General features: G+C 47.1%; 1 protein-coding gene across 2 annotated transcripts in view; it reads left to right on the top strand.

Moving 5' to 3' along the window:
- The window catches only part of AARS1 (alanyl-tRNA synthetase 1), a 152,707-nt gene that overhangs the window by 36,070 nt on the left and 90,209 nt on the right, over positions 1-26,428 (top strand). For both annotated transcript variants that reach the window (XM_033940945.1, XM_033940943.1), the window contains exons 11-14: positions 6,887-7,031; positions 22,835-23,013; positions 23,635-23,748; positions 25,439-25,645. In XM_033940945.1, the coding sequence (XP_033796836.1) occupies positions 6,887-7,031; positions 22,835-23,013; positions 23,635-23,748; positions 25,439-25,645 (645 nt within the window). The remainder of the gene's footprint in view (positions 1-6,886; positions 7,032-22,834; positions 23,014-23,634; positions 23,749-25,438; positions 25,646-26,428) is intronic.

The following is a 26,428-nucleotide window of genomic DNA, read 5'->3' as shown; positions in this document are numbered from 1 at the left end:
AATGGTGGATTTGTCTGGCGTGTGCGCGAAGTGTTTCAAGAGGGAATCAGCATTGGCTTTGGGTCCTGGCTTGCATGATTCCCCTTTGCGTAACACTTTTGCCCATGCTGGGGTTTCCTCAACTGCTTGTGGTCAGGGAGATTTGTTTTTTTTGACCTTGGGAGGTGTTTGAGATTCCCTTTCCACAACAACAGCGGCTGCTGCATGCGGCTCTGATTAGCAGTGGGGGTCTAGTCAGGCCTCATTGCTGCTGCTTCTCTCGAGAAACAATTTTTCGGCGGACCTTCTCAGTTTTGGTGGGAAGCTCAACCATTTTGCCCATGGCCTCAGGCGACCTTCCTCCTGTTTTAGAAAGACAGGAACAGGTCCTAGCTGGTTTTTCTTCACCTGCAGTGAGTTCTGTGGTGCCGGGGGGGGGTTGCCCTGATTTTTGTTTTAGCAAGTCTTTTATACAGTCAAACCTCGGTTTGCGAGTAACCCGGTTTGCGAGTGTTTTGCAAGACGAGCAAAACATTCTCGCAAAACGTGTCTCGCAAACCGAGTGTTAACTCGATTTGCGAGCACCCCCCGATAACCGGCATCGCTCCCCCTCCCGCTCGAATCTGCACCCTCCCCCCCCCCCCACGAGACCAGGAACCCCCTGCCCGACCAACTTTAACTTACCCCCCTTTGGCACCGGCATGCAGCCCACAAGGCCGGTGCCAGATGGGGGGGTGAGTTAAAGTTGGTCGGATGGGGGGTGCTGGATCACGTGGGGGGGGGACTTTGGGAGCGGGGGGGGGAGCAGCGCCCTGGCCTCGGGGGTGGGGAGATGGGGGGGTTGGAACATATCAAAGCGAGTTTCCATTATTTCTTATGGGGAAACTCGCTTTGATAAACGAGCATTTTGGATTACGAGCATGCTCCTGGAACGGATTATGCTCATAATCCAAGGTACCACTGTATATAGTTGGCTGGGAGTCCTGCTCCTGTCCTGGAGTCTTCTGGGGGATCTTTGCCTTCCACGGCCGTCCCTGTTCAGTATCCTGCGACGGCTGCCTCCGTCCATCCTCCCCAACCCGGGTACTTCCAGAAGATGGCACACAGCAGGCTGGCTTCACAGATCCACCAGTTTCTCTGTGAAGCTGCAGTCTGTCTCCACAGGACTGCATCGTTTTCTCTGATAGCGGACCACCGGGGAGGGGTCTCAAGGCACTGAAGCATCCATGCCAATTTTCGATTTCAGTAATTGCCATGAGATTTTATGTTTCTTTCCGGAGAGTCCGGATTTGGAGGTGCTGATCCTTGAATGACTAAGGTGCTTGGCTTCCGGAGTACCAACCTCGCCAAGTGCTACAGAGTGGCTCCACCCATGGGCATTTGCGTGACTTTTGTAGATACTGACCTAGCTGGGGGGTCAGCCACTTTTCGTTCCAGAGGTCACTTCTTTCAGCGCTTGCAATCCTTTCAGGGAGCCTGCTTGTGGATTGGGGCCGGGACTCCTCCAGTAGCTTCTCTTCGCCCATCCAGCCCAATGGCTCACTGCAGGTCCTTTCCCTGGTTTCAGTGAGAGCCCGGTTGTGGGAGTTAACTGGGGTGGGCCAAGATCACAACAGATCAGTGGGTCCTGGAAGTGATTCGGAATGGCTGTGCCCTAGAGTTTTCCAGGCCTTTAACAGATTGTTTCCTTGCTTCTCCTTGTCGGGCAACTTGGAAGAAGAGGGCATTTCGTCAGATGCTGCTTAGGTTACTAGACCTCAAAGCAGTAATCTCAGTGCCTCAGGAGATTAGTACCAGCGGGTATTCTATTTACTTCGTGTTGTCCAAAAAAGAGGGGTCTTTTCAGCCTATGTTGTATCTGAAAGGTGTCAACAGAGCTCTCTGGGTTCCATCACTTTATTATGGAAACCCTGAAATCCATAGTAATTGTGGTCCAGCTTGGGGAATTTTTGACTTCTCTCAACCTGACAGAGGCCTACCTGCATATTCCTATTTGGGCCTCCCATCAGCAATCCCTTTGGTTTGTGGTTTTGGGACAGAATTATCAGTTTTTGTGAGCTTCCCTTTGATTTAGCTAAGGCTCCGTAGACCTTAACCAAGATTATGTTGGGGGTGGCAGCAGCCTTGCGCAAGGAGGGCATTCTGGTTCATCCCTATCTAGATGACTGGTTGATTCAAGCAAAGTCTTTTCAGGAGAGCTCCTGGGTCACAACTTGAGTTGTGGAGTTTCTGCTGTCGCTGGGCTGGGTGGTCAACCATCCAAAAGCTGGTTGACTCAGTCTCAGCGCTGTCATCTCAGAGTTCTCTTACACAGTAGCTTGGGTAGAGTATTGTTTCCTGAGGCCTGGGTGTTGAAATTGCAGTCACAGATTTGCTCCCCGATGGATTGTTGCCCTCAGGTGCAGGATTTTCTGCATGTCTTGGAGTTGATGGCGGCTTCCCTAGACATGGTCAGGTGAGCTTGGGCTCACATGCGCCCTTTTCAGTATGCGCTTCTTCGCCAGTGGTTGCCACAGATTAATGATCTGGGCTCTTCCATCCCTCTTCAGGAGTTGCTTCATTGTAGCCTGGTAGCTACAGTCTTCCAATCTGGTTCAGGGAGTGAGTCTAGATCAATCCCAATGGACAGTGCTTTTCATGGACGCCAGTCTCCTAGGTTGGGGGACTCAATGACTCGGGCACTCGGGTAGCTGGTTGCCAGAGGAGGCATTCTGGAGACTAGAGCTATTCGGTTAGCATTGGATTTCCAGTCCTTGCTGGAGGGCAAGTCGGTTCAAGTTCTCTCAGATAATACCACAGTAGTGGCTTATGTCAATTGTTTTCTGGTGGCACAGGAGGCCTCTTCTCATGGAATGGGCAGAGGCTTATCTTCTGGGCATCTCAGCTTCCCACATAGTGGGAGTGAACAATATTCAGGCGGACTTCCTCAGTCATCATACACTGGAGTGTCAACGCCAAAGCGCCAAGGTTCTTCAGTTGGCGCAGGGATTTGCAAGCCAAAGGGCTGGACACTTTGGTGCAGGCTTGGCCGAACGGCCTGCTGTATGTATTTCCACCTTGGCCTCTGGTGGGCGGAGTTCTTCGGATTGCCCAGTACATGGGATGCATGATTCTGGTGGCTTCAGATTGGCCCAGGTGCCCATGGTATGCAGATCTGGTTCATCTGCTCGTGAAAGATCCTCTTCTGCTGCCCCTCTTGCTCAGCCTTCTGACTCGGGTCCCATTCTCATGTTCGATCTGGGTCTTTTTTTGTCTTATGGCTTGGCTCTTGAAAGGGATTGCCTAAGTAAAAAGGATTATTCAGATAAGGTGATCACCACCCTCTTAGGTTCTCGGAGGGGAGGCTTTCCACCTCTCGGGCTTATGTGCACATTTGGCTTCTTTTTGGGGACTGGTGTTCCACGTGGGGCATTATTCCCTTTTGCGTGTTTTGCCTCACATCTTGGAGTTTTTGCAGGATGGCCTGGAGTGGGGCCTTGCCTGGTCCTAACTTAGGGTGCAACTTAGGGTGCAGATTGTGGCATTGTCTTCTTTTCGCGAACTGTTGCATAGCCAGTGTTTGGCCTCTTCTCTGGATGTAATTTGTTGATTGAGAGCAGCAAGATTGCTCGGGCCACCGGTTCGTCCTTTGGTTATTGCCTGGGATCTCAATCTGGTTCTTTTTGTGCTCATTCACCTTCCTTTTGAGCCTCTCAGCTCCTGAACATTGAAGAACCTTACTCTTGAGGTGGAGTTCCTGGTGGCCATGAGATGCATTTCCAAACTGCAGGCCTTTTCATGTAGGCCTCCCTTCCTGGAGTTTTCTACAGAGCGGGTCGTGCTGCGGCCAGTTCCCTCCTTTCTGCTGAAAGTGGTTTTGCCTTTCCATGTTAATCAGTCTGATGTCCTTCCGGTCTTGGGTAGCCAGGAGGGCTCTTTGGAACAGAGGCAGTTGCACAAATTGGATGTCCTTAGGGTCCTTTACATGTATGTTCAGCGGACTCAGGAGTTCCATCGGCTGGATCATATTTTCATCCTGTTAGCTGGTACTTGTAAGGGGGACGGTGCTTCCAAGCTACGCTTGCGCATTGGATCAAAGAGGCTATCGCTTCGGCGTACCTTCTTCAAAAGAAGTAGAGAATGACACGGTGACGGTTTACCCGCGGCCACCGCATTTAAGCCGCGGGTCACCGCCGAAAACGGGGAAGAAAACTAGCAGTCGCTGCGGTGACGGGGACAAGGCCATTCACCGACCGCGGAAACGGTGAACAGGTTTGTCCCCGCGGGCCAATGTACCCCCTTCTAGGAACCGCTATTTACCTGTGTTTCACCGTGCTCCTCATTTGTCAGATCAACCCTTCCTGCCAATCGCAGCAGAAGGGTACCCAACCCCTCCTGCCGGTCCTCCCAATGGCCTCCCCTAAGATCGCCGGCAGGAGGGTACCCAACCCCTCCTGCTGGACCCCCCCCCCAACGAACCCTCCCACCCCGGAACCCCCTTAGTCTTACTTTCCAAGTTGGACCGGACAGCTCCTCGCTCGTCTGGCCAGCAGGCCTGCCTCCGTCCAAATGAGGCGGGCCCGCCCCTCCCCTCCCCTGCCTAACCCACAGGATCCTAGGGCCTGATTGGCCCAAGCACCTAAGGCCCCTCCTATAGCGGGAGTGGCTTTAGGTGCCTAGACCAATCAGGCCCTAGGATCCTGTGGGTTGGGCAGGGTAGGGGCGGGCCCGCCTCATTTGGACGGAGGCAAGCCTGCTGGCCATACGTGTGAGGAGCCGTCCGGTCCAACTTGGAAAGTAAGACTAAGGGGGTTCCGGGGTGGGAGGGTTCATTGGGGGGGGGGGTCCAGCAGGAGGGGTTGGGTACCCTACCCTCCTGCCGGCGATCTTAGGGGAGGCCATTGGGAGGACCGGCAGGAGGGGTTGGGTACCCTTCTGCTGCGATTGTCGGGAGGGCCGTTGGGGGGGTCTACAGGAGGGGTTGGGTGCCCTCCTGCCGTGATCGCTGGGGGGAGGGGAGACTTGCAGCCGTAGCCGCGGTCACTATGCTAATCACGGCAGGGAGATCTTTGCCGCGATTAGGTACAGCGGCCACGTCTAATTACCATATAGGCTAACATTGTAAGCATTTAAAGTACATGTCGTGTTTGTTTTTGCATTGCTAGCCCCAGGGGTGGTGGAAGATTAGTGATTGAAAAACTGTATGAAAAATAACTATTTTAAATTTAGTGATCAAAATGTGTCAGTTTTGAGAATTTATATTAATTAATTTTTTCTCTGCGTGTTTTGTTTTTGTATAGTTATTAACTAATATTTAACTAAGTTTTAAAGTTTTAAAGAATGTTTCCTTTATACGTAAATAAAGAAAAGTGAATGGGATTGCAGTGGCGGTGACGGGGCGGTGAATGGGGTGGCAGTGGCGGTGACGGGGCGGTGAAGAGGATGGTGAGACGGGGACGGGGCGGTGACGGGGATGGTGAGACGGGGACGGGGCGGTGACGGGGATGGTGAGACGGGGACGGGGCGGTGACGGGGACCAATTTTTTCACCGTGTCATTCTCTAAAAAGAAGCCTGTTCTGGATTTTCTCAAAGCTCATTCCACTCGGGGGTAGGCAGCCTCTTGGCTGTCTTCTCTTGTGCCTCTGGATATCTGTAAAGCTACGGGTTGGTCTCCATTCGTGTGTTCGCCATTACTATGTGGATGTTCAGGTGCGTCGGGACACAGTGTTCGGTGAGCGTATTCTGGTGGCAGCTCTTTGGGGGTCCCACCCATGATGGGTATAGCTTTGGTACGTCCTATCCATTCTGTGCCGGTCTGGAGGGCCAATAAAGAAGGAGAAATTAGGTTCTTACCTGCTAATTTTCTTTCTTTTAGTCCCTCCAGACCGGCACAGAAGCCGCCCTGTCGTTTTGTTCAGTATTTTTATGAAGAGTACAGGTTTTTTTGTAGGATTTTGTTGTCTTGGTTGTTGGGTGAGTATAATAAGAGCAGCGACATTTGGTTTGGCTGGTTTAGCTGGCAAACTGTGGAGATGTTTGAAAGTTCTTGTTCTAATCAGTATCCAACAGTGTTTTCAGGTCTAATCTGGACTTTTTTTTACCTTCTCCCTGTGAGAGTGGAGTTAGTATGTTTTTAGTGTTCAGCCTAGTTAGTTTTCTGCTTGGCTATTAGTCAGACTGATTGTAGATGGGACTGCACAGCCCACTTGTACTCCTGCCAAAAGTCAATGTTTCTCAGTCTCCACCTGCTGGCAAAGGAACATAAACCCATCTGTCTGTGCCAGTCTGGAGGGACTAAAAGAGAGAAAATTAGCAGGTAAGAACCAAATATCTCCCTATACTACTCCTAGCATACCAGAACATTAAGTAATGATGGAACCAAAATTGCAGAGAGTCATAAATTTTTTGTGATTTAAATAATGTAACTAAAAATGATGAAAATAAACTGATAGGCTGGCTATTTTGAAAATATTTACAAAATATACTAATTAAAATTGCTAAAACAGTGGTTACTCACATTTTCTGTTTATACTTCCCATGATCTCAGGGTTGCTTTCAAGCCACAGGTTGTCCAACCCTGGTCTACAAAGATGCATAGACATGGCTGACTAACAAACAAGTTTTAAGTGATCATTTTTATTGGGCCTATAATATATTAAGTTTCAAAAACAAGGTATAATTAGCACTATGCTCAACTTTTTAATCTAGTATATACATAATGCTGACATTCATCTGTACTGTGACAAATGTACTGCATTTTTATGTTACATCATTATCTAAAATAGATGTCATATTCCTATGATGCTCTGTCTGGTACCATGTTTGCTCTGTTCCATTAGTGTCCCAGCTGGCATATGAGGTATATAGAAGTCTCTCTTTATCTCCTCATCAGTTAATTAATGTTTTGTTTTTAATCCTCATGTACAGATTAAATCTCAAGGCAAAGGAGCTGGTGATGAAGATCTTCTGATGTTGGATATATATGCTATTGAGGAACTGCGTGCTCAGGGGCTGGAAGCTACTGATGATTCCCCAAAATACCTTTATACGTCCAATGTCGATGGCAGCTATGGTACATATATTAATATTATTACTGGAAATATGTGCACTTTTCTGCACCTTTCTTCAGTTGTGCAATTCTGTTTGTGTGCTAGCCTAGCTATTATAAAACACTAGTGTTTAAGTCCGGTACATTAACGGGTGCTAGAATATATGTCTGTCTGTCTTTCTTTCTTTGTCTCTCCCTGCCCCTGTCTCTCTCTTCCTTTCTTTCTGTCTTTCTCCCTCCTGCTGTCTGTCCTTCTTTCTTTCTGGTTCTCTCTCTGGCACCCTGTCTGTCTGTCTTTCTTTCTATCTCTCTCTGCCCACTGTCTTTCTGTGTGTGTGTCTGTCTTTCGTTCTAATGCGCTGCTTGCCTACCTGTCTTTCTGTCTCTCCATGGCCCCCTTCTGTCTCCCCTCACCCAAAGCAAACCAAGATTGCTCCCAGGCCCCCTTTCCCTCTTCGTCCCCTCCACTTCCCTGTGCAGCAGCATTTCCCGCCCTTCCCTATGCAGCAGCAGAATTTCCACCCCCATACACACTGTTCCCAGTGCAGCAGCAGCATTTCCCGGCCTTTCCTGTGCAGAAGCAGTATTTCCCTCCCCCCATACACTGCCCTATGCATCAGCAGCATTTCCCACCCTTCCTTGTGCAGCAGCAGTATTTCCACCCCCATACACACACTTCCCTGTGCAGCAGCAGCATTTCCCCCCCACACACACGCTTCCCTGTGCAGCAGCAGCAGCAGCATTTCCCCCCCACACGCTTCCCTGTGCAGCAGCAGCAGCATTCCCCCCCACACACACACTTCCCTGTGCAGCAGCATTCCCCCCCACACACACACACTTCCCTGTGCAGCAGCAGCAGCATTCCCCCCCCACACACACACACTTCCCTGTGCAGCAGCAGCATTTCCCCCCCACATACACACTTCCCTTTGCAGAAGCAGCATTCCCACCCCCACTCCCACACACTTCCCTATGCTGCAGTAGCATTTCTCAGTCTTCCCTGTACAGAAGCAGCATTCCCCCCCACCCCCCACATACACTTCCCTGTGCAGCAGCAGTATTTCCCAGCCTTCCCTGTGCAGCAGCAGCATTTCCCGGCTTTCCCTGTGCAGCAGCAGCATTTCCCACGCTCCCTTCCCAGCCGCCGCGTTTAAATTCAGATAAAAGCGCTGCACCGCGCTACCGCTGGCTTCAGCGTCTTCTATCCACTGCGGCCAACCCTAGCGGAAACAGGAAGTAGTCAGAGAGGGCAGGCCACAGTGGACAGAAGACTGCGAGGCCAGCAGTAGCGCGGTGCAGCGCTTTTCTCTGAATTTTAAATGCGGGTGAGCCGGGGAGAAGGAGGAGGCTTTAAAGTACAGTAGCTGGTTTTGGCGGTGAGTGAGGGCGGGAGGGAGGAGTCGCTGGCTGTGCTGTATCTCTCTGTGTTCAAATTCGGCAGGAGGGATACAGCACTTGTCAGTGGCCACCGAGGTCGGCAATCGGGGGGGGTGGGCAAGGACGCAGCTCAGGAGACTGGGAAGGTGTTGGCGGGCAGCGGCTGGGGCCTCCTCCTGCAGGCGCTCGTGTCTCAGGGGTCCGGCAGGGAGAGAGCTTGCCTGCGCTTCCTCCCAGCAGCAGTTGGTGAGTGAGAGCGGGAGGAGGGGAGTGGCCAGAATGTTCCCTGCCACCGGGTTCTAAAATGGAACACGGCCACGGATCACACACCACAGCAGCAGGGAACACACTGTTTTAACAGCGCATGCGCCGGTAACCTTTTATTATATAGGATATCTGAGACAGTGTGTTCCAAAACCAACATCCTATGACTTCTTTTACTGAAGCTTTAAACATTCTTTTGGACAAAGCACTCGTATCTATTCAACAGATCAATGAAATCCCAGGGAGAGAGGCATTAGAACAGACAATCAAGTGGCAATGTACTATATCAACAAACAAGGGGAACAGGCTCTCTTCTATGTCAGGAAGCCCTTCATATTTGCAAATGAGCAATTTGTTGAAATCTTCCTCAAAGCAAAATGCTTTGACTGACAAGCTCAGCAGGTTTCTTCAGCCACATGAGTGGACTCAATTCCAAGATCTTGCACCACATCTTTTCAATTTGGGGGACTCCTCAGATAGACTTATTTACGTCTCCCCACAATCACAAGTTACCTCAGATTCTGCTCCAGACAGTTCTCTCCTCATCACCTGGAAGCAGATGCATTTCTTCTGGATTGGTCACACAAGTTCCTATATGCATTTCCACCAATCCCTCTTGTTCTAAAGACACTATTCAAACTCAAGCGAGAACCAGCCACCATGATTCTTATAGCTCCTCAGTGGCCTAGAAAACCTTGGTTCTCCCTCCCAGCTTCAGCTGAGTGTCAAGGATACAATTCCATTACAGATCTTTCCTAGAGTCAAGGTTGTCTTTTACATCCTAACCTGCAGTCTCTACACCTAACAGCTTGGTACCTCTCAACTTGAGCTCAGAAGATTTTAATCTCTCTGCCCCAATTCAAGCCATTACAGCTGCTTCCAGAAAACCTTCTACTCAGCAATGCTACTGATTCAAGTGGACACGTTTTACCACATGGTATAATCTCCATCACATTCTCCTTTCCTTCGGTGATGGACTACCTTCACCTTTTCAATTCTGGGCTTAAAACCACCACTGTCAAAAGTTCACTTCGGTGCTATTAGTGTATATCATGCCCCTTTCAATAATAAACCTCTAGCTACTCATCTGTTAATTTCCAAGTTTATGAAAGGACTTTTAAACTCAAAACCTCCACGCAAACCACCTCCAGTTGTTTGGGATCTGAATGTAGTTCTCACCTTTCTGATGTAGCCTCCATTTGAACCTCTTGCAACTACTCATCTTAAGTATCTTACTTGGAAAGTAGTCTTCTTGATCTGTGTCACCTCAGTTTGAGTGAGTGAATGTCAAGCGTTGGCTTGTGACCCACCTTACACAGTATTTTATCACGACAAGGTGGTAGTCTGAACTCATCCTAAATTCTTCCAAATGTAACATAGAAACTGACGGCAGAAAAGGGCCATAGCCCATCGAGTCTGCCCATACCAATGACCCACTCCCTGATTCTTACTCTCCTAGAGATCCCACATGAATATCCCATTTTCTCTTGAAATCTAACACGCTGCTGGCCTCAATCACCCGCTGAGGCAGCTCGTTCCAATGATCTACCACCCTTTCAGTGAAGAAGTACTTCCTAGCATCACCCTGAAATTTCCCTCCCCTGATTTTCAGCGAGTGTCCTCTGGTTACTGAGGGCCCTGTAAGACTGAAGATATCATCTTTCACCTCTATACGCCCAGTAATATACTTAAAGGTCTCAATCATGTCCCCTCTCTCTCTTCGCTCCTCCAGTGAGTACATCCGCAGTTTCCTCAACCTTTCTTCATACGTGAGTTCCCCGAGCCCCAAAACCATCCTGGTAGCCATTCGCTGAACCGACTCAATTCTCAACACATCTTTTCGGTAGTGTGGTCTCCAGAATTGAACACAATACTCGAGATGAGGTCTCACCATGGATCTGTACAGTGGCATTATGACTTCAGGCTTTCTGCTGACAAAACCCCTACGAATACATCCCATCATTTGTCTTGCCTTGGATGAAGCCTTCTCTACTTGATTGGCAGCCTTCATATCGTCGCTAATGATCACTCCTAAATCACGTTCCACCGTGGTCCTGGACAAGGTTTCACCATTTAGTGTGTAAGTTCTGTGCGGATTTTTTTTGCCTAGGTGCATTACTTTACATTTTTTAGCATTGAAGCCCAGCTGCCAAGTTGATGACCACTGTTCAAGCTGTCTTAGGTCCTGCGTCATAAAGTCAGGCACACTGCTTTTGCCAACTATGTTGCATAGTTTGGCATCGTCGGCAAACAGTGATACTTTTCCTCTAAGTCCTTGGGTCAAATCTCCTATGAATAAATTGAATAGAATCGGCCCTAAGACGGAGCCCTGAGGTACTCCACTCATCACTGCTGACGTTTTGGAGGGGGTACCGTTTACCATCACCCTTTGAAGCCTACCATCTAGCCAATCCCTTACCCATGTTGTGAATGTATCCCCTAATCAGTGTTCCCGCTAAGCTGCGTTGGCCTGCGCTCACGCACAAAATATTACATCGCAGCGCAAAGTTTCTCTTCACAGCGCACACACGCGTCGGTAAGGTAAGGGGACGCACTGGGGGGATTGCACTTCCCCACAATTGCCATGCTTCGGTTCCTCTTCTTCCTTCCTTCCTCCCCCCCCCCCCCCCCCGCGTGACCCTGCGGCACCATCAACTCTTACTCCCTCTAATGTCGGCCCTGCAGCTCCAGACTTCCTCGCACCTTCTCCCCTCCCCCTTTGGATCGCTATTATTTTAAATGTTATAGCCGCGGAGCTGTATCCATCAGTGGAGATGTCTAACCTCGGCCTGCCCCGGAACTCTTACTGCAGCAGCCGCCCGTCTAGGCAGGAACAGGAAGTCACTGTTGCAGTAAGAGTTCCGGGGCAGGCCGAGGTTAGACATCTCCATTGATGGATACAGCTCCGCGGCTATAACATTTAAAATAATAGCGATCCAAAGGGGGAGGGGAGAAGGTGCGAGGAAGTCTGGAGCTGCAGGGCCGACATTAGAGGGAGTAAGAGTTGATGGTGCCGCAGGGTCCCGCGGGGGGGGGGGAGGAAGGAAGGAAGAAGAGGAACCGAAGCATGGCAATTGTGGGGAAGTGCAGAGCTGCAGGGAAGAGTGTTGCGGTACCCAGCTGGAGGGAGAAGGAAGATGAGGGAGGGAATTAAAGGAGATGCCAGGGCTTGGAGCGTAGGAGGAAGGTATGCCAGTCTAAGGGAAAAGGAAGGGGGAGATGTGAGAGCATGGAGGGGGAGCGAAAGATGGAAGAAAAGGAAAGGAGAGAGATGCCAGAGAATCAGGGAAGGGGAGATACCAGACTATGAGGAGAGGTGTGGGAGAGGGAAGGCGAGGAGAGAGATGCCAGACCAATGGGGTGAAAGGAGAGATGGAAGGGGGAGGCATACAGTTTCTGGAAGGGGCATAGAAGGAGAGAAGATGCCATATAGGGGAAGAGAGACGGCAGACAGTGAATGGAAGGAAGAGAGTTACAAGAAGATGAGGAAAGGAGAAACCACAGAAGACAAAGGTAGAAAAAAATTTCTATTTATTTATTGCTTTAGGAGACATGTGTCACTGTTTCTGTGAAGCATTGTATGCAGAGTCCAGCTTCTTGCTGGTTCAATTTAACCTTTGTCTATGTATTTTTATTTTATCCCCCCTTTTACAAAACTGTGAAGCGTTTTTAGCACCAGCCTTGGTGGTACCAGCTCTGATGCTCAGAATTTTATGAGCATCAGAGCTGTTACCTCCGTAGCTAAAATCCACACTACAGTTTTGTAAAAGAGGGAGGGGTTAGTTTGTGATTACATATTCCTTACTAGGCGAAGGTGTTTTCTGTGTTCTGTGTGTTCGAAAGACATGGTTTTCTGTTAGGATTGACGGTGTAGGATTGATCTGTGCTGGTCTGGCTTGTTTAGTTTTACAATGGGTGTATTGATGTACTGCTCACTGCAATATGTAAGATGCTGCCTTTTCCTAGGTACTCATGTGTGACGTGTGGTTTGTTACTAAAAATCATGTTTTTCTTACAGATGGGGGGGGGGGGTGCCAAAAAATGATGGGCCCCGGATGTTACATATGCTAGGTACGCCACTGTATGTAAAGATACCAGAAAGCTGGCGTAGCAAAAACTTCTAAGTTTTGAGTATTTAACCCTCCCACAATCTCACGGGCACTCGTTTCAAGTTTATTGAGATTTTGATTTAAACGCAATATCAAATATTTTCAATGCGTATAACAAAAATAAATTTGGGGAAATAAATAAAACCATTTGAACCAGTGTTCCCGCTAAGCTGCGCTGGCGTGCGCTGGCGCACAAAATATTACATCGCAGCGCACACGTTTCTCGTCACAGCGCACGATCGGAAGAGGCGTACGGCAGATGGCAGGGCGGCGAGAGGAGAATCGGGCGAGTTGGCTCATAACTTGCTGGCGCCCGATATTTTTGGCTCACGGTGAAAAAAGTTTGCTCACAACACCCGCCCGCTTAGAGGGAACACTGCCCCTAATCCCATCGATTTTAGTTTGTTCAACAGCCTGCGGTGTGGGACGCTATCAAAAGCTTTGCTGAAGTCCAAATATATCACGTCAAGGGACTCACCGGCATCCAGATGACTGTAGTTACAGAATTTCACCTTAATCCATTGTGCTAACCTGTTTTCTTTCCAAAGCCTCATTCTCATAAGAACATAAGAGTTGCTGCTGCTGGTCAGACCAGTGGTCCATCATGCCCAGCAGTCCACTTACACGGCGGCCCTCTGGTCAAAGACCAGCACCCTAACCGAGACTAGCCCTACTAGCGCCCATTCTTGTTCAGCAGGAACTTGTCTAACTTTGTCTTGAATCCCTGGAGAGTGTTTTCCCCTATAGAACGTTCTCATCCTGGGGAAACGGCTTTTCACACCTCGAACTGTAAACATATCTTGGCTTACTATTTACAAAGGACTACTGGAAACCACACAGATATTCACCCATTCTTTCACTCACCTGTTCATCTCTTTTGACCCTAACAGATTAGGCGTGCCTGTAACCAAACAAACTACTTTCACATGGTTAGCATCCTGCATTTCCTTTTGCTATGCTCAAGCTGGACTGCCGCTTGAGAGACATGTTACAGCACACAAAGTCCTATCTATGGCAGCATCAGTGACCTTTTTGCATTCCATTCCCATTGAGGATATTTGCAAAGCAGGTACTTGATCTTCAATTCACACATTTACATCTCGCTACTGTCTAGAAACCTATTTCAGCTGAGATGGTTGATTCAGCCAAGTAGTGCTACAGAACTTGTTTTCTTCTTGAAGGTCAACTCTCCCTCCATCCCTTTTAGTTAAGCTAGAGAGTCCCACATGTGAGAATATGCTGCCTGCTTGACCTAGAACGGGGGTCGGCAACCTGCGGCTCCAGAGCCGCATGCGGCTCTTTTCCACCTTTGCTGCGGCTCCGGTAGTGTGTCACGCAGGCATGCACCTTACAAGTCCAGCGTCGCGGCGGGAAATAGCCATGCTGAGCAGTGAGCTCAGCACATACACAGATGAAAGCCTTGCTTGCTGATTGGTCCGGCGGCCCTGCCCCGCCGTGCCGCCGGACCAATCAGCAAGCAAGGCTTTCATCTGTGTAGTGCTGAGCTCACTGCTCAGCATGGCTATTTCCCGCCGCGACGCTGGACTTGTAAGGTGCCTGAAAAAGAAATCATCCTGGCCGGGGTCGGTGTCATGCTCCGGAGATCTACAGCCTTCCTATCTCCTCTCCCTTCTACCTGCTTCCGGCCACATCCCCTGCTCCGCGGCTCTCTTCGGCAACTCAGCAGCAGCGATCGACACAAGCTTCTGACGTCGGGGCCTACCCTCTGCGAGTCCCGCTTGTTTCAACTTCCTTTTTCCACAAAGGCGGGACTCGTAGAGGGAAGGCCTCGATGTCGGCAGCTTGGCTTGATCACTGCTGCTGACGAGTTGCTGAAGAGAGCCGCGGAGCAGGGGGGTGTTGCCAGGTGCAGGTAGAAGGGAGAGGGCCAGATGCAGGACTCGTGGGTGAGGGAGAAGAGAGAGAGAAAGAGAGAGGGGAGGGAAACAAAAGGAAATCTTTCATACTGGGCTGGGCCGGAGTGGAGGGAGGGTGGAAAGATTCTAGCTACAGGGTGCAGTAACAAAGGAAAAGGGGGGGAAAGCTGAAAATGGAGATAGTGACACAAAGAAGAGAAAGGGTAAGCAGGACCTACTGAATAAGGATAGAGATACAGAGGGGACATGAAGAGGAGGTGAAATAGAGACATAGAAGTAATGCTGAAAAAGTGGGGGGGGGGAGATAAAGACATTGAAAGGGCAAATGGTGAACATGGCGTAAAGATAAGGACAGAGACAAATGAAGATTCTGAAAAAGTGGTGAGATAGGGATATAGGTGAGATGGACACAAAGAAGGGTGATGCTGGAAAATAGGTGGAATGGTAATTCTGACAGACACAGAAGGGAAATGCTGGATCAAGGAGAGATGGGGCTCAGGCTGGATGGAATGAGGAGAAATGCCTTGTTGGCCCGGAACTTCCTCTCCTACGTCAGAATTGACGTCAGGGAGCGGAATTCTGGTCAGAGCAACACTTCTGCAGGGAAAGCTTGGGATGGCGGTGGCTTGGGGGCTGTTCCCCGATTGCGGTGGCAGCAAACCGAGTGGCTTGGGGGAGGGCACGGAGACAGAAAGAAGGGGGAACAGGAAGACAGAAAGAAAAAGTTGGGGGAGAGAATGAGGTCTGGAGGAGAGGAAACATACAGGAGGCTGAAAGAAAGGAAGAAAGATTGGATGCACAGTCAGAAGAAGAAAGTGCAACCAGAGACTCATGAAATCACCAAATAGCAAAGGTAGGAAAAATGATTTTATTTTTAATTTAGTGATCCTGTATATAGCATTAAGATAAGAAACAATATATGCAGTGTTAGATTTGTTTTATAATGGTTTTGCGGCTCCAAGTTTTTTTTTCTTTTCGAAAACGGGTCCAAGTGGCTCTTTATGTCTTAAAGGTTGCAGACCCCTGACCTAGAATAAAGCACAGTTATTTACCGTAACAAGTGTTATCTGGGAACAGCTGGCAGATATTCTCACATCTGTTCCTCCTCCCCTAGTTAGCTTCTTGGCTTGCTTATGGAACTGAGGAACCGTGAGCCGACATCAGGCAGGAAGGTACTCACATGTGCGTGATGTGGGCAGTCTTGAAGCTTTGCTAAAGCTTAAAGTGACAGTACACTTTGGCACTGTCTATACACGCTCCATGGATGATGTCATCCACATGTGAGAATATCTGCATACTGTCCCCAGATTACATCTGTTACGGTAAGTAACTGTGCTATCTCACACCATGCCTGTGTATAATTTGATAATTTATAGGTAGAAACATAGAAACATAGAAATTGACGGCAGAAAAGGGCTACAGCCCATCGAGTCTGCCCATACCAATGACCCACCCCCTGACTCCTACTCTCCCAGAGATCCCACATGAATATCCCATTTTCTCTTGAAATCTAACACGCTGCTGGCCTCAATCACCCTCTGAGGCAGCTCGTTCCAATGATCTACCACCCTTTCAGTGAAGAAGTACTTCCTCGCATCACCCTTAAATTTCCCTCCCCTGATTTTCAGCGAGTGACCTCTGGTTACTGAGGGCCCTATAAGATTGAAGATATCATCTTTCACCTCTATACGCCCAGTAATATACTTAAAGGTCTCAATCATGTCCCCTCTCTCTCTTCGCTCCTCCAGTGAGTACATCCGCAGTTTTTTTAACCTTTCTTCGTACGTGAGTTCCCTGAGCCCCAAAACCATTCTGGTAGCCATTCGCTGAACCGACTCAATTCTCAACACATCTTTTCGGTAGTGTGGTCTCCAGAATTGAACACAATACTCGAGATGAGGTCTCTGGTTACTGAGGGCCCTATAAGATTGAAGATATCATCTTTCACCTCTATACGCCCAGTAATATACTTAAAGGTCTCAATCATGTCCCCTCTCTCTCTTCGCTCCTCCAGTGAGTACATCCGCAGTTTTTTTAACCTTTCTTCGTACGTGAGTTCCCTGAGCCCCAAAACCATTCTGGTAGCCATTCGCTGAACCGACTCAATTCTCAACACATCTTTTCAGTAGTGTGGTCTCCAGAATTGAACACAATACTCGAGATGAGGTCTCACCATGGATCTGTACAGTGGCATTATGACTTCAGGTTTTCTGCTGACAAAACCCCTACGGATACAGCCCATCATTTGTCTTGCCTTGGACGATGCCTTCTCTACTTGATTGGCAGCTTTCATATCGTCGCTAATGATCACTCCTAAATCACGTTCCACCGTGGTCCTGGACAAGGTTTCACCATTTAGTGTGTAAGTTCTGTGTGGATTTTTTTTGCCTAGGTGCATTACCTTACATTTTTTAGCATTGAAGCCCAGCTGCCAAGTTGATGACCACTGTTCAAGCTGTCTTAGGTCCTGCGTCATAAAGTCAGGCACACTGCTTTTGCCAACTATGTTGCATAGTTTGGCATCGTCGGCAAACAGTGATACTTTTCCTCTAAGTCCTTGGGTCAAATCTCCTATGAATAAATTGAATAGAATTGGCCCTAAGACGGAGCCCTGAGGTACTCCACTCATCACTGCTGACGTTTTGGAGGGGATACCGTTTACCATCACCCTTTGAAGCCTACCATCTAGCCAATCCCTTACCCATGTTGTGAATGTATCCCCTAATCCCATCGATTTTAGTTTGTTCAACAGCCTGCGGTGTGGAACGCTATCAAAAGCTTTGCTGAAGTCCAAGTATATCACGTCAAGGGACTCACCGGCATCCAGATGACTGGTCACCCAATCAAAGAAGTCAATCAGATTAGATTGGCAGGACCTTCCCCTGGTGAATCCGTGTTGCTGTGGATCACGTAGATTTTCTTCATCTAGAATTTTGTCAAGTTCCTGTTTGATTAGTGTTTCCATGATTTTGCACACTATGGATGTAAGACTCACCGGTCTGTAATTTCCTGTCTCCGTTCTGCAGCCCTTTTTGTGGAGTGGAATTACGTTAGCTGTTTTCCAGTCTAGGGGTACTATTCCCGTGCGCATGGAAAGATTGAAGAGTACGGATAGTGGTTCAGCCAGAACTTCACTCAGCTCTCTGAGTACCCTGGGGTGTAGATTGTCTGGCCCCATAGCTTTGTCTACTTTGAGTCTTGAAAGTTCGTGGTAGACATTACTAGGTGTAAACTCGTAATCACGAAACAGGTCATTTTGGCTGTTTCTTATTTGTAGTTGCGGACCATCTCCCGGTGCTTCACAGGTGAATACTGAGCAGAAGTATTCGTTTAGCAGTTCTGCTTTGGTAGTATCAGATTCTGCGTAGTTTCCATCTGATTTCCTAAGGCGTTCTATTCCATTTTTGTTTCTCTTCCTGTCGCTAATGTACCTGAAGAAGGATTTGTCCCCTTTTTTAATGTTCCGTGCTAGATCTTCCTCTGTTTGAAGTTTGGCTTCCCTGACTGCCTTTTTGACAGCCTTAGATCTGGCCTGATAGTCTTCTTTTGCCTCCCTTTTCCCAAGATGTTTGTAGGTAATAAATGTTTCTTTTTTCATTTTAATGAGGTCAGAAATTTCCTTGTTGAACCATTGTGGTTTTTTGTTTCTCCGGCGTTTGCTTACTGTTTTTACGTAGCGGCTAGATGCTTCGTTCAGGATGGATTTTAGGTTTGACCACATATTTTCCGGGTTGTCAGTTTCTGCATGGTTTTGCAGCTTTTGATGGACAAATTCTCTCATGTGGTCGAAATCTGCCTCCCTAAAGTTGAGGACCCTCGTTGCTGTGTTTGATTTAGAGAAGCCTTTCCTGAGGTTGAGCCATACCATGTTGTGGTCGCTGGAGCCCAGCGTGTCTCCCACTGATACTTCCGAGACACTGTCTCCATTTGTGAGTACCAGGTCCAGTATTGCTTTTTCCCTGGTGGGCTCTAATACCATTTGTTTTAGTTGTGCACCCTTAATGGAGGTTATTATTCTCTTGCTACCGCTCGTAGTTGCTGAGAGGGTGTTCCAGTCTGCATCTGGCATGTTGAAGTCGCCTAACAGTACTGTGTCACCACGCAAAGTGATGTTCTCTATGTCCTCAATCAATTCTTTGTCTTCGTCTTCCTTTTGTCTCGGAGGCCTGTATACCACACCGAGGTAAAGGCATTTTTCGTTCCCTCTGGTCAGGTTTACCCAAAGTGATTCCCCTGTGTATCTAACCTCTGTGATCCTGGTAGTTTTGATATTATCTTTAGTGTATAGTGCTACCCCCCCTCCTAATTTGCCCTCTCTGTCCCGACGAAGTAGATTGTAGCCTGGTATAACCATATCCCACCCATGCGAGTCTGTGAACCAGGTCTCGGATATCGCTACTATATCAAGGTCTGCATTCCTTATTTCTGTTTCTAGTTCCAGGATTTTGTTGCCCAAGCTGTGTGCATTAACATACATTGCTCTCCAAATTTGTGATGATATGCCTATCCCCGTTAGTGTACTTGCCTTAGGCTCAGAAGTGTGTATACTATGGGTACTTACCTTAGGCTCGGAAGTGTGGGTTTTACTTGCTTCATCAGGATGGATCCTTACTGCTCTGGTATGTATGTGTGAACCCTCCCCCAACTTACCTAGTTTAAAGCCTTCCGAAGTAGATGTGCTAGTCGATGTCCAAAAACTTTCTTGCCTCTCTTTGTTAGGTGAAGTCCATCAGGTCCCTGTAGTCCTTGTAGCGCTGCTCCGTGGTCTAGGAATCCAAAGTTCGTCTCTAAACACCATTCGCGAAGCCACTCGTTGGTCCTATGGATGCGCTCTTCCCTGTCTCTGCCTTTGTCTCTTACCGGGAGGATTGATGAGAAGACCACCTGTGCTCCTGTCTGCTTTAGCTTCCTTCCCAGGGCCTCGAAGTCTTTAGGGATGCTGTCTGATGTGCTTCTGGCAGTATCGTTGGTACCTACATGAATGAGAAACATAGGGAAATGGTCAGTAGGTTTTAGAAGTTTGTCTATACTGGTGGTGATGTCGCGGATCCTGGCTCCAGGGAGACAGCAGACCTCCCTTGACTGCAAATCTGGTCTGCAAATTGGTCCTTCGGTGCCTCTTAGCATGGAGTCTCCGATGACCACCACTCTACGCTCCTTCCGAGGGGGGGTAGATCGAGCATCGAGAACCGCAACCGGTGTTCTGTGTTCGGAATCCTCCTCTGCTTCATCCTCGTCAGTTCCTTCTTGAAGGACGTGAAATCTGTTTTTCAGGGAAAGTCGTGGCGTTGGTGTTGAACTGCCCTGTTTGAGAGAAAAAGAAGAAGAAGGTGAGAATGGGGGGGGATTTCTTTGCTTGCCAGTAGAAGAGGTTACCAGCTGCCAAGGACCGGAATCTCCAATCATTTCCTGTATACCAAACGTTGTGTTTAGTGCTGTAGGTTTGGGTATGTCGAGAATGGACCTGTCGTGGGTTCTCTCTGTGATGTGTGACAGTTCCAGAATAGCGTCGTCGATGAAGGCCTCGTCATCTCTTATGCTCCTCAGGCGCTTTACCTCCTCCCTGAGGCTCAGTAGTTCCTGCAGGGTATCTTCGCCTAAGTTTCCTAGCTCCTCTGTCTGCGTTGAGACTGCAGTGCACATAGAGAGGGGGGGGGAGGTCTCGGTCTGCACTGAGACCTCTGCCCTCTGAACCATGTTGCCCTCTGCCTTCTGTGTACAGACCTCGAGCGTCCTCTGTGTCCCTCCGGATGCTGGAGTGTCGATCTTGATCGTAGCTTTGGTACTCCGTGTCCTCCCTGCCATTTCCAAGTTGGAGCAATTTAGTTCTGTAAAGAGAAAGAGTGAGACGTTAGAGAGTATGTAAGGAGAAAGAATATTTTTTTTTTTTTTTTTTTATTTAAGTGTAAGAGAGTGTAAGAGAGTGTATGGGACATAAAAAAAAGTTTAGGGTCGGCTTTGTTCTTTTATTGGTCTGAGGAGTGTGGTGTGGTGGTCAGCTGACTGAAACTTTCACTGGATGAAGTTGGCCCAATTGGATAGTCACCTAATGGTTAATAGATGAGAAGGGGTTTTGAATTTAGTTTGGGTCTTTTTCAGTGATAGCTCTGGACATGTTACATTCAGATACAGTAGGTATATTCCTGACCCCAGAGGACTCCCAATCTAAATTTGTACTAGGGGCAATAGAGGGATAAGAGACTTGATCAAGATCACAAGGCATGACAGTGGAATTTGAACTTGTTTTCCCTAGTTCAGTATGCTGTTCTTTCCCTTTTCCTCCACAGATAGTAAGAGAACAGATTTTCATGGTTTGAAAAATTTTGTTTATTGAATAATGCAGTATCCCGCAAACTTTCTGGCTGGAAGACACTAAACCCAGTGCTCTGGCCGGAAGGCACCCAGAATGTGTTCGGACGTCGACATGATACGTCATCACGCCAATGTCCACGCATGCACGGAGGTCCATCTGGCCACGACCCTGAACCTGTCACTTCGTTGGGGGATCCTAGAGGAGGGAAGGTGCAGGGAGAGGAGGAGAGACACCGGAGAGGAGAAGAGTTATCTGTGCCAGTTGACTGCCTACAGGACATGCCTCTCGCTGTAGGAGGCATGTCCTATAAGCAGTTAGCCTGTGCCGGTGCCTCTCCTCCTTATCAGCATCTCGTCGGGGCACACCTGGAATCTGCCGCAACACACACAGTTTGCGATAGATACTAAGGAACTACTTTAACTGGTTTGGAACTTCACGTTGTTTACTTACACCTGGGAAGGGTAAGATAAAATGTCTCTCCCTTGCAATAATAGGGCATAGAGTAGAACCAGACTGCTGGCAGCAATATTTTAAAAAAGAGACAGAGAAGCTTTTAAACTAAAAGAAGGCTGACAGTTGCTCAGAAGCACATGGTTTGGAATAAGATATCTTTAAAAAGATATTACCAAAATGGGGAAGATAAGGCATCCTAATAGCGAGATTGCAGTAGAGATCGTAGTAGGCTAGGTATCTTTAAATACAAAAATACCCCCTCCTTTTGTAGTTTTCCTTAAGTGTTTCATCTGCTTTCAATTTCCATCCTTTATCCCATACTGGTCCTGTCTATCCTGTAAGTCATGTATTTGCTATATGAATTTTTGTTTCCCTGTATACTGTCAAATTGTTTTTAGAATTGTGCATCACCTTGAATACATGATTAGGTGATCAATCAAATTTTAAATAAACTTGAACAGACAGATTTCAAAGATTTATAACTTTCTGTAGGGAGACAGTGATAATTTGCAGACTTTTGCATTTTTCAAAATTTGGTAGTTTAGGTCAGGAGTTCCCAGGCCCTTAAGAGCCACATTTCCTTTCATTTTTCAGGATTTTCACAATTAATGCACATGAAATCTGGAGGCACGAAGGCATGGCCCCCTCCTATCCCCCAAATGTGAATGAAATAGTACATACCAGCCTATTTGACAGCTTCAGATGTTATGGCCAATATTCTTAGAGCAGCAAGCAGGTCTCTGGAGTAGCCTAGTGGTCCCTCCAAAACCTTCTGTACTGACATAGGTGATACTGCAGGCCTAAGGGATATTGTAGTATACAGTTGGGTACAGTGAGTTTTGGAGGGCTCACCGTATGATGTAAGGGGTTTAGGGTGAAAGGTATACTTGGAACCTTTTATATGACGTTCACTGCAATGCTCTCTAGGGTGCTCCACTGCTCTGCTGGGATGTTTCTGACCAGTCTGCTAAGAATGCTGGCCTCTCCTGTATCCCATGACTGTTTTTTGTGTGCTTTTCATGGTTTAAAAAGATGCCATCATATTGAAAATGCCTCTCAAAGTCTTATGCTCACTAAAGACTACAAGTCTTTTACTAGCTCTTAAAAAAAAAAAAAAATTCAATTCGGAGCTAGGCATGGAAATTTGGCCTAGCTTTATAATTCCTGTCTACAGATAAGTGACTTCAAATTCTGGACACTTTCTAAGTCACCTTACAATGCTGATTTATGTCTGCAGGTGGTTCCTGTCTTGTTTTTTTCAAAGAGCAGGGATAAAGCATCTCGGGTCAGTCTAGCTGGTGGAGTCTCATTTCTCCTTCTCCTGTCTGCTTTTGAGAATGCATGTGTATACTGTCTTTAGATGGGTTCCACCTCATGCTCTGTCTAGGACAAAAGTTATAACTAAAGCCTTTTTTTTTCTCTCTCTCTTTTTAGAGTTTGATAATGCTGCAGCCACAGTGAAAACGATTCGCCGGGAGAAAATGTTTGTGGAGGAGGTGACTACAGGCCAGGAATGTGGCCTAGTATTGGACAAGACTTGCTTTTATGCAGAGCAGGGTGGACAGACCTATGATGAAGGCTTCATGCTGAAAGAGGATGAAAATAGTGAGGATGTAAGTGGGCATAAAATCCAAGGTTTCATGCACTTAAACAGATAGAAGATAGATAGGAGGAAAGTTGTAACCAGGGTGAACCCTCTGTGTATTCAATTGAACAAGAGCTGTCAAAGGACAGCTTAATAAATTCTTACAGAGGATATGCAAGCCAAACTATTTTGTTTCCTGCTGTTGATGTGGACTTGATGACAATGAATCGGTAAGCAGATTGAAGAAGCAACTATTATTTATTCTACACAGCCTCTTATATCGGAATTCTGCTACTGTCAATCCCAGTTTGCAGACATAGTTCTGTTTTCTATTCATAAAGGCCTTCAGTTAATGAGTTTGAATTATAGTTGAAGGCAAATTAATCGCTTACAATAAGGAATGACTCATTTTATTACATACTGATACCAGAACCAAATATTTCTAACCTGCATTAATTTTTAGTTATATCACAGAATATTATTAACATATCACTGTTTTCAGAGTTTCTTGGTGGGAAGAAATTAGAGTTTGAGGGACAATGCTCCTTCAAGTTTTGCATTTGTGTACTGTCGGTGCTCTCTTTTTGGGTCCTGAGGTCCAGATCCGGTACATGTGCTTTCACCGTTTTTCTTTTCTCCTGTGTTATAGAGAACTGAATTCACGGTGAAGAACACACAGGTGCGTGGTGGATATGTGCTCCATATTGGAACAGTGTATGGAAGCCTGCGTGTGGGAGACCGTGTCCGTCTTTATATTGATGAGGTGAGATGTAGCAGTTGTGGATGTGCTAGAGGGATAGAATATGCTGTTGCTCAGTCTGATTTTATATTTATTCTCTTTAAGCCGTAGTGACTTGATGGATTTATAGTTGTTGTAAGGTGAGATTTTGTTTGAACAGAAATGATCCAGTGAATTAGGAAGTCGGAATTTTATATGGACTAAGTACCAGCTGATTACAGGATAATTTTTCTGTTTGCAAACGTATTTCTAAATATTTATGCAGCACAAGTTAAGTTCAATGGTTGCTATATACCTGCTTTAGGGCACTAGTTACCAAGCCATGGTAATGATGCTGCCGTGGTAAATGCACCAAAGCTCATTCAGTTCCTATGGGTTTCAGTGCATTTGCTACAGCTTTGTAAAAGGGGTCCTTAATGTACTTAGCCTTAAGCCACCCACCCACTAATTTGATCTTCTTTATATTGAGTACATTTTATATCACACTATAGAGTCGATCGAATTGGTGGAGGCATAAGAACATAGGAATTGCCATACTGGGACAGACCAAAGGTCCATCAAGCCCAGTATCCTGTTTCCAACAGTGGCCAACCCAGGTCCCAAGTACCTAGCTAGATCCCAAGTAGAAAAATAGATTTTATGCTGCTTATCCTAGGAATAAGCAGTGGATTTCACCAAGCCATCTCAGTAATGGCCTATGGACTTCTATTTTAGGAAATTATTTCTTCAAGGACAAGCAGACCTTCTGTTTACATAGATGGGTGATGTCATCCATCAGAGCCAGGCATAGAACTTGCTAATATAAATTTATGCAGAAGTTTCTAGCAGCATCATACTGTGCATGTACAGGTGCCTTCCTGCCTGACACATGAGCATAGGTCCTTCAGTCTTTTTTTTTTTTCTGTGGAGAAAAGCTGACATGTTTGAGTGCTTTTCTCACCTCAGTTTTTCGTGTGCAAACTTGTGCCTTGTATGGGGTTTTCTTTTTCAATTTCCTTCATTTTTTTTTTTTTTTATATATTAGTCAGTTCTCTCCCTAGCCCGTATATTCTTTCTTTTTTGCAGTTTGACCATGATATATTTTTTTTTTTTTAAATATCAAAGAAGACACCCAATGGCTTCAAGATATGCACCAATATAAATTAGGTGATCTCAGTGATGGACCCATACTCTTGGTGTATCGGGATCGTTGTGCGGGGAGGTGGATGAAAAGAGAGAGAGAAATAGCAGAGCATGGAGGGAGGAATGGATGCCAGCTAGAGTATAGAAGGAGGGAGGGAGTCCAGCTAACCAGGGGATAGAGGAAGCGATGGGCTCACAATAAGTGACTTGCCCAGGGTCACAAGGAGCAGCACGGGGTTTGAACCCACAACCCAAGGGTGCTGAGGCTGTAGCTTCAACCACTGCGCCACACACTCTACATCAAATCTCTGCTGGTAGATCCTCCTGAAGTTGTAGATGCATTTCTGAAATACTGTATCAAAGCATTTTGTAGACCTGTTTGAGTGAAATTAATATGAACTATAAACCCACATTATTGCATTTCCCTTTGTATACCTTCATTACGGTCATTTTCCTGCTTCCTTATGGAGCTTTTCCTCCTAGCAATTCTTGCATGAACTGAATTCTTCCTTTCATTCTGTTGTCCTAGATAGGTACTGTAACATAGAAACATGAATCATTCTAACACTTATTCTCATTCTTCTGTCTTCAGCCCAGGCGTAGACCTGTTATGAACAACCACACTGCCACCCATATTTTGAATTTTGGTTTGCGCTCTGTGCTGGGAGAGGCTGATCAGAGAGGATCCCTGGTAGCACCAGACAGACTGCGCTTTGACTTCACTGCCAAGGGAGCAATGAGTACCCAGGAAATCAAGGAAACTGAAGAGATCGTCAACAGAATCATTGCAGAAGCAAAGGTTTTTCAGATCTCACTTTATATAGACCTGTGAAAGAGTAATGTAATGCTAGTGTTGATAAGTCATTATCTAATTACAGTAGGCTCCACCTTAAAATTGTGCACTAAGTGTTTGGACAATGGCAAGGTATTTCTTTTGATGCTTGGTGTTAGCACAATGTATAGCATTAGAAGATTTTTGAACCTACCATATTTTAAACCATAATAGAACAGCAACATGCTTCTGTTCTTGTACAATCCTACTTTATTCCGGGACCAGTGGGTTATTTCCTTCTACCCGCCAGGACTTTGTAGGCAGCCTCAAAATCCAGAAATTTAAACCCCTCCTCCTCGTACCTCATCACTGTCCCTGTAAGCATCAATTTTCCTTCCTACAAGCCAGGCTTTAGGAGCTTGACTTTTCTGCTCGTGTTTTATTTCATGTATTTTCAGTCTTTGTGTTTGCAGATTTTGCCCTTGTGCTTTGGAGGTTCCTTGAGGGGACAGCTCCAACTACGGGAGATTGCAAACCTTTGGTAAAGTCTGCTTCTGGAGGGTTCATGCTTGTCAGTAAGTCCTCTGGGCAGCCTGGATATCAGATCTGGGGCTCAGTTCCCTTGGGAGCTTGTTAACCCCAGGTTCGTCCGCTAGTGAGTAAGAGTGCAGGCTGCATGGTTTTGTGGAGGCAAGCCCGGGATCAGAACCAAACTGTGTTCATCCGCCAGGCGTGCTGTGCGGTGTGTCCGAGGTGGTGGAGATACCTGGCTGTGGAAGTCCGGCTGGTGGGGCAGACAGAAGAAGCAAA

The sequence above is a fragment of the Geotrypetes seraphini genome, chromosome 4 (assembly GCF_902459505.1).
Source record: "Geotrypetes seraphini chromosome 4, aGeoSer1.1, whole genome shotgun sequence".
NCBI lineage: Eukaryota > Metazoa > Chordata > Amphibia > Gymnophiona > Dermophiidae > Geotrypetes > Geotrypetes seraphini.
The sequence above is the reverse complement of the archived record's forward strand: the minus strand, read 5'-3'. Positions and strand labels throughout refer to the sequence as shown.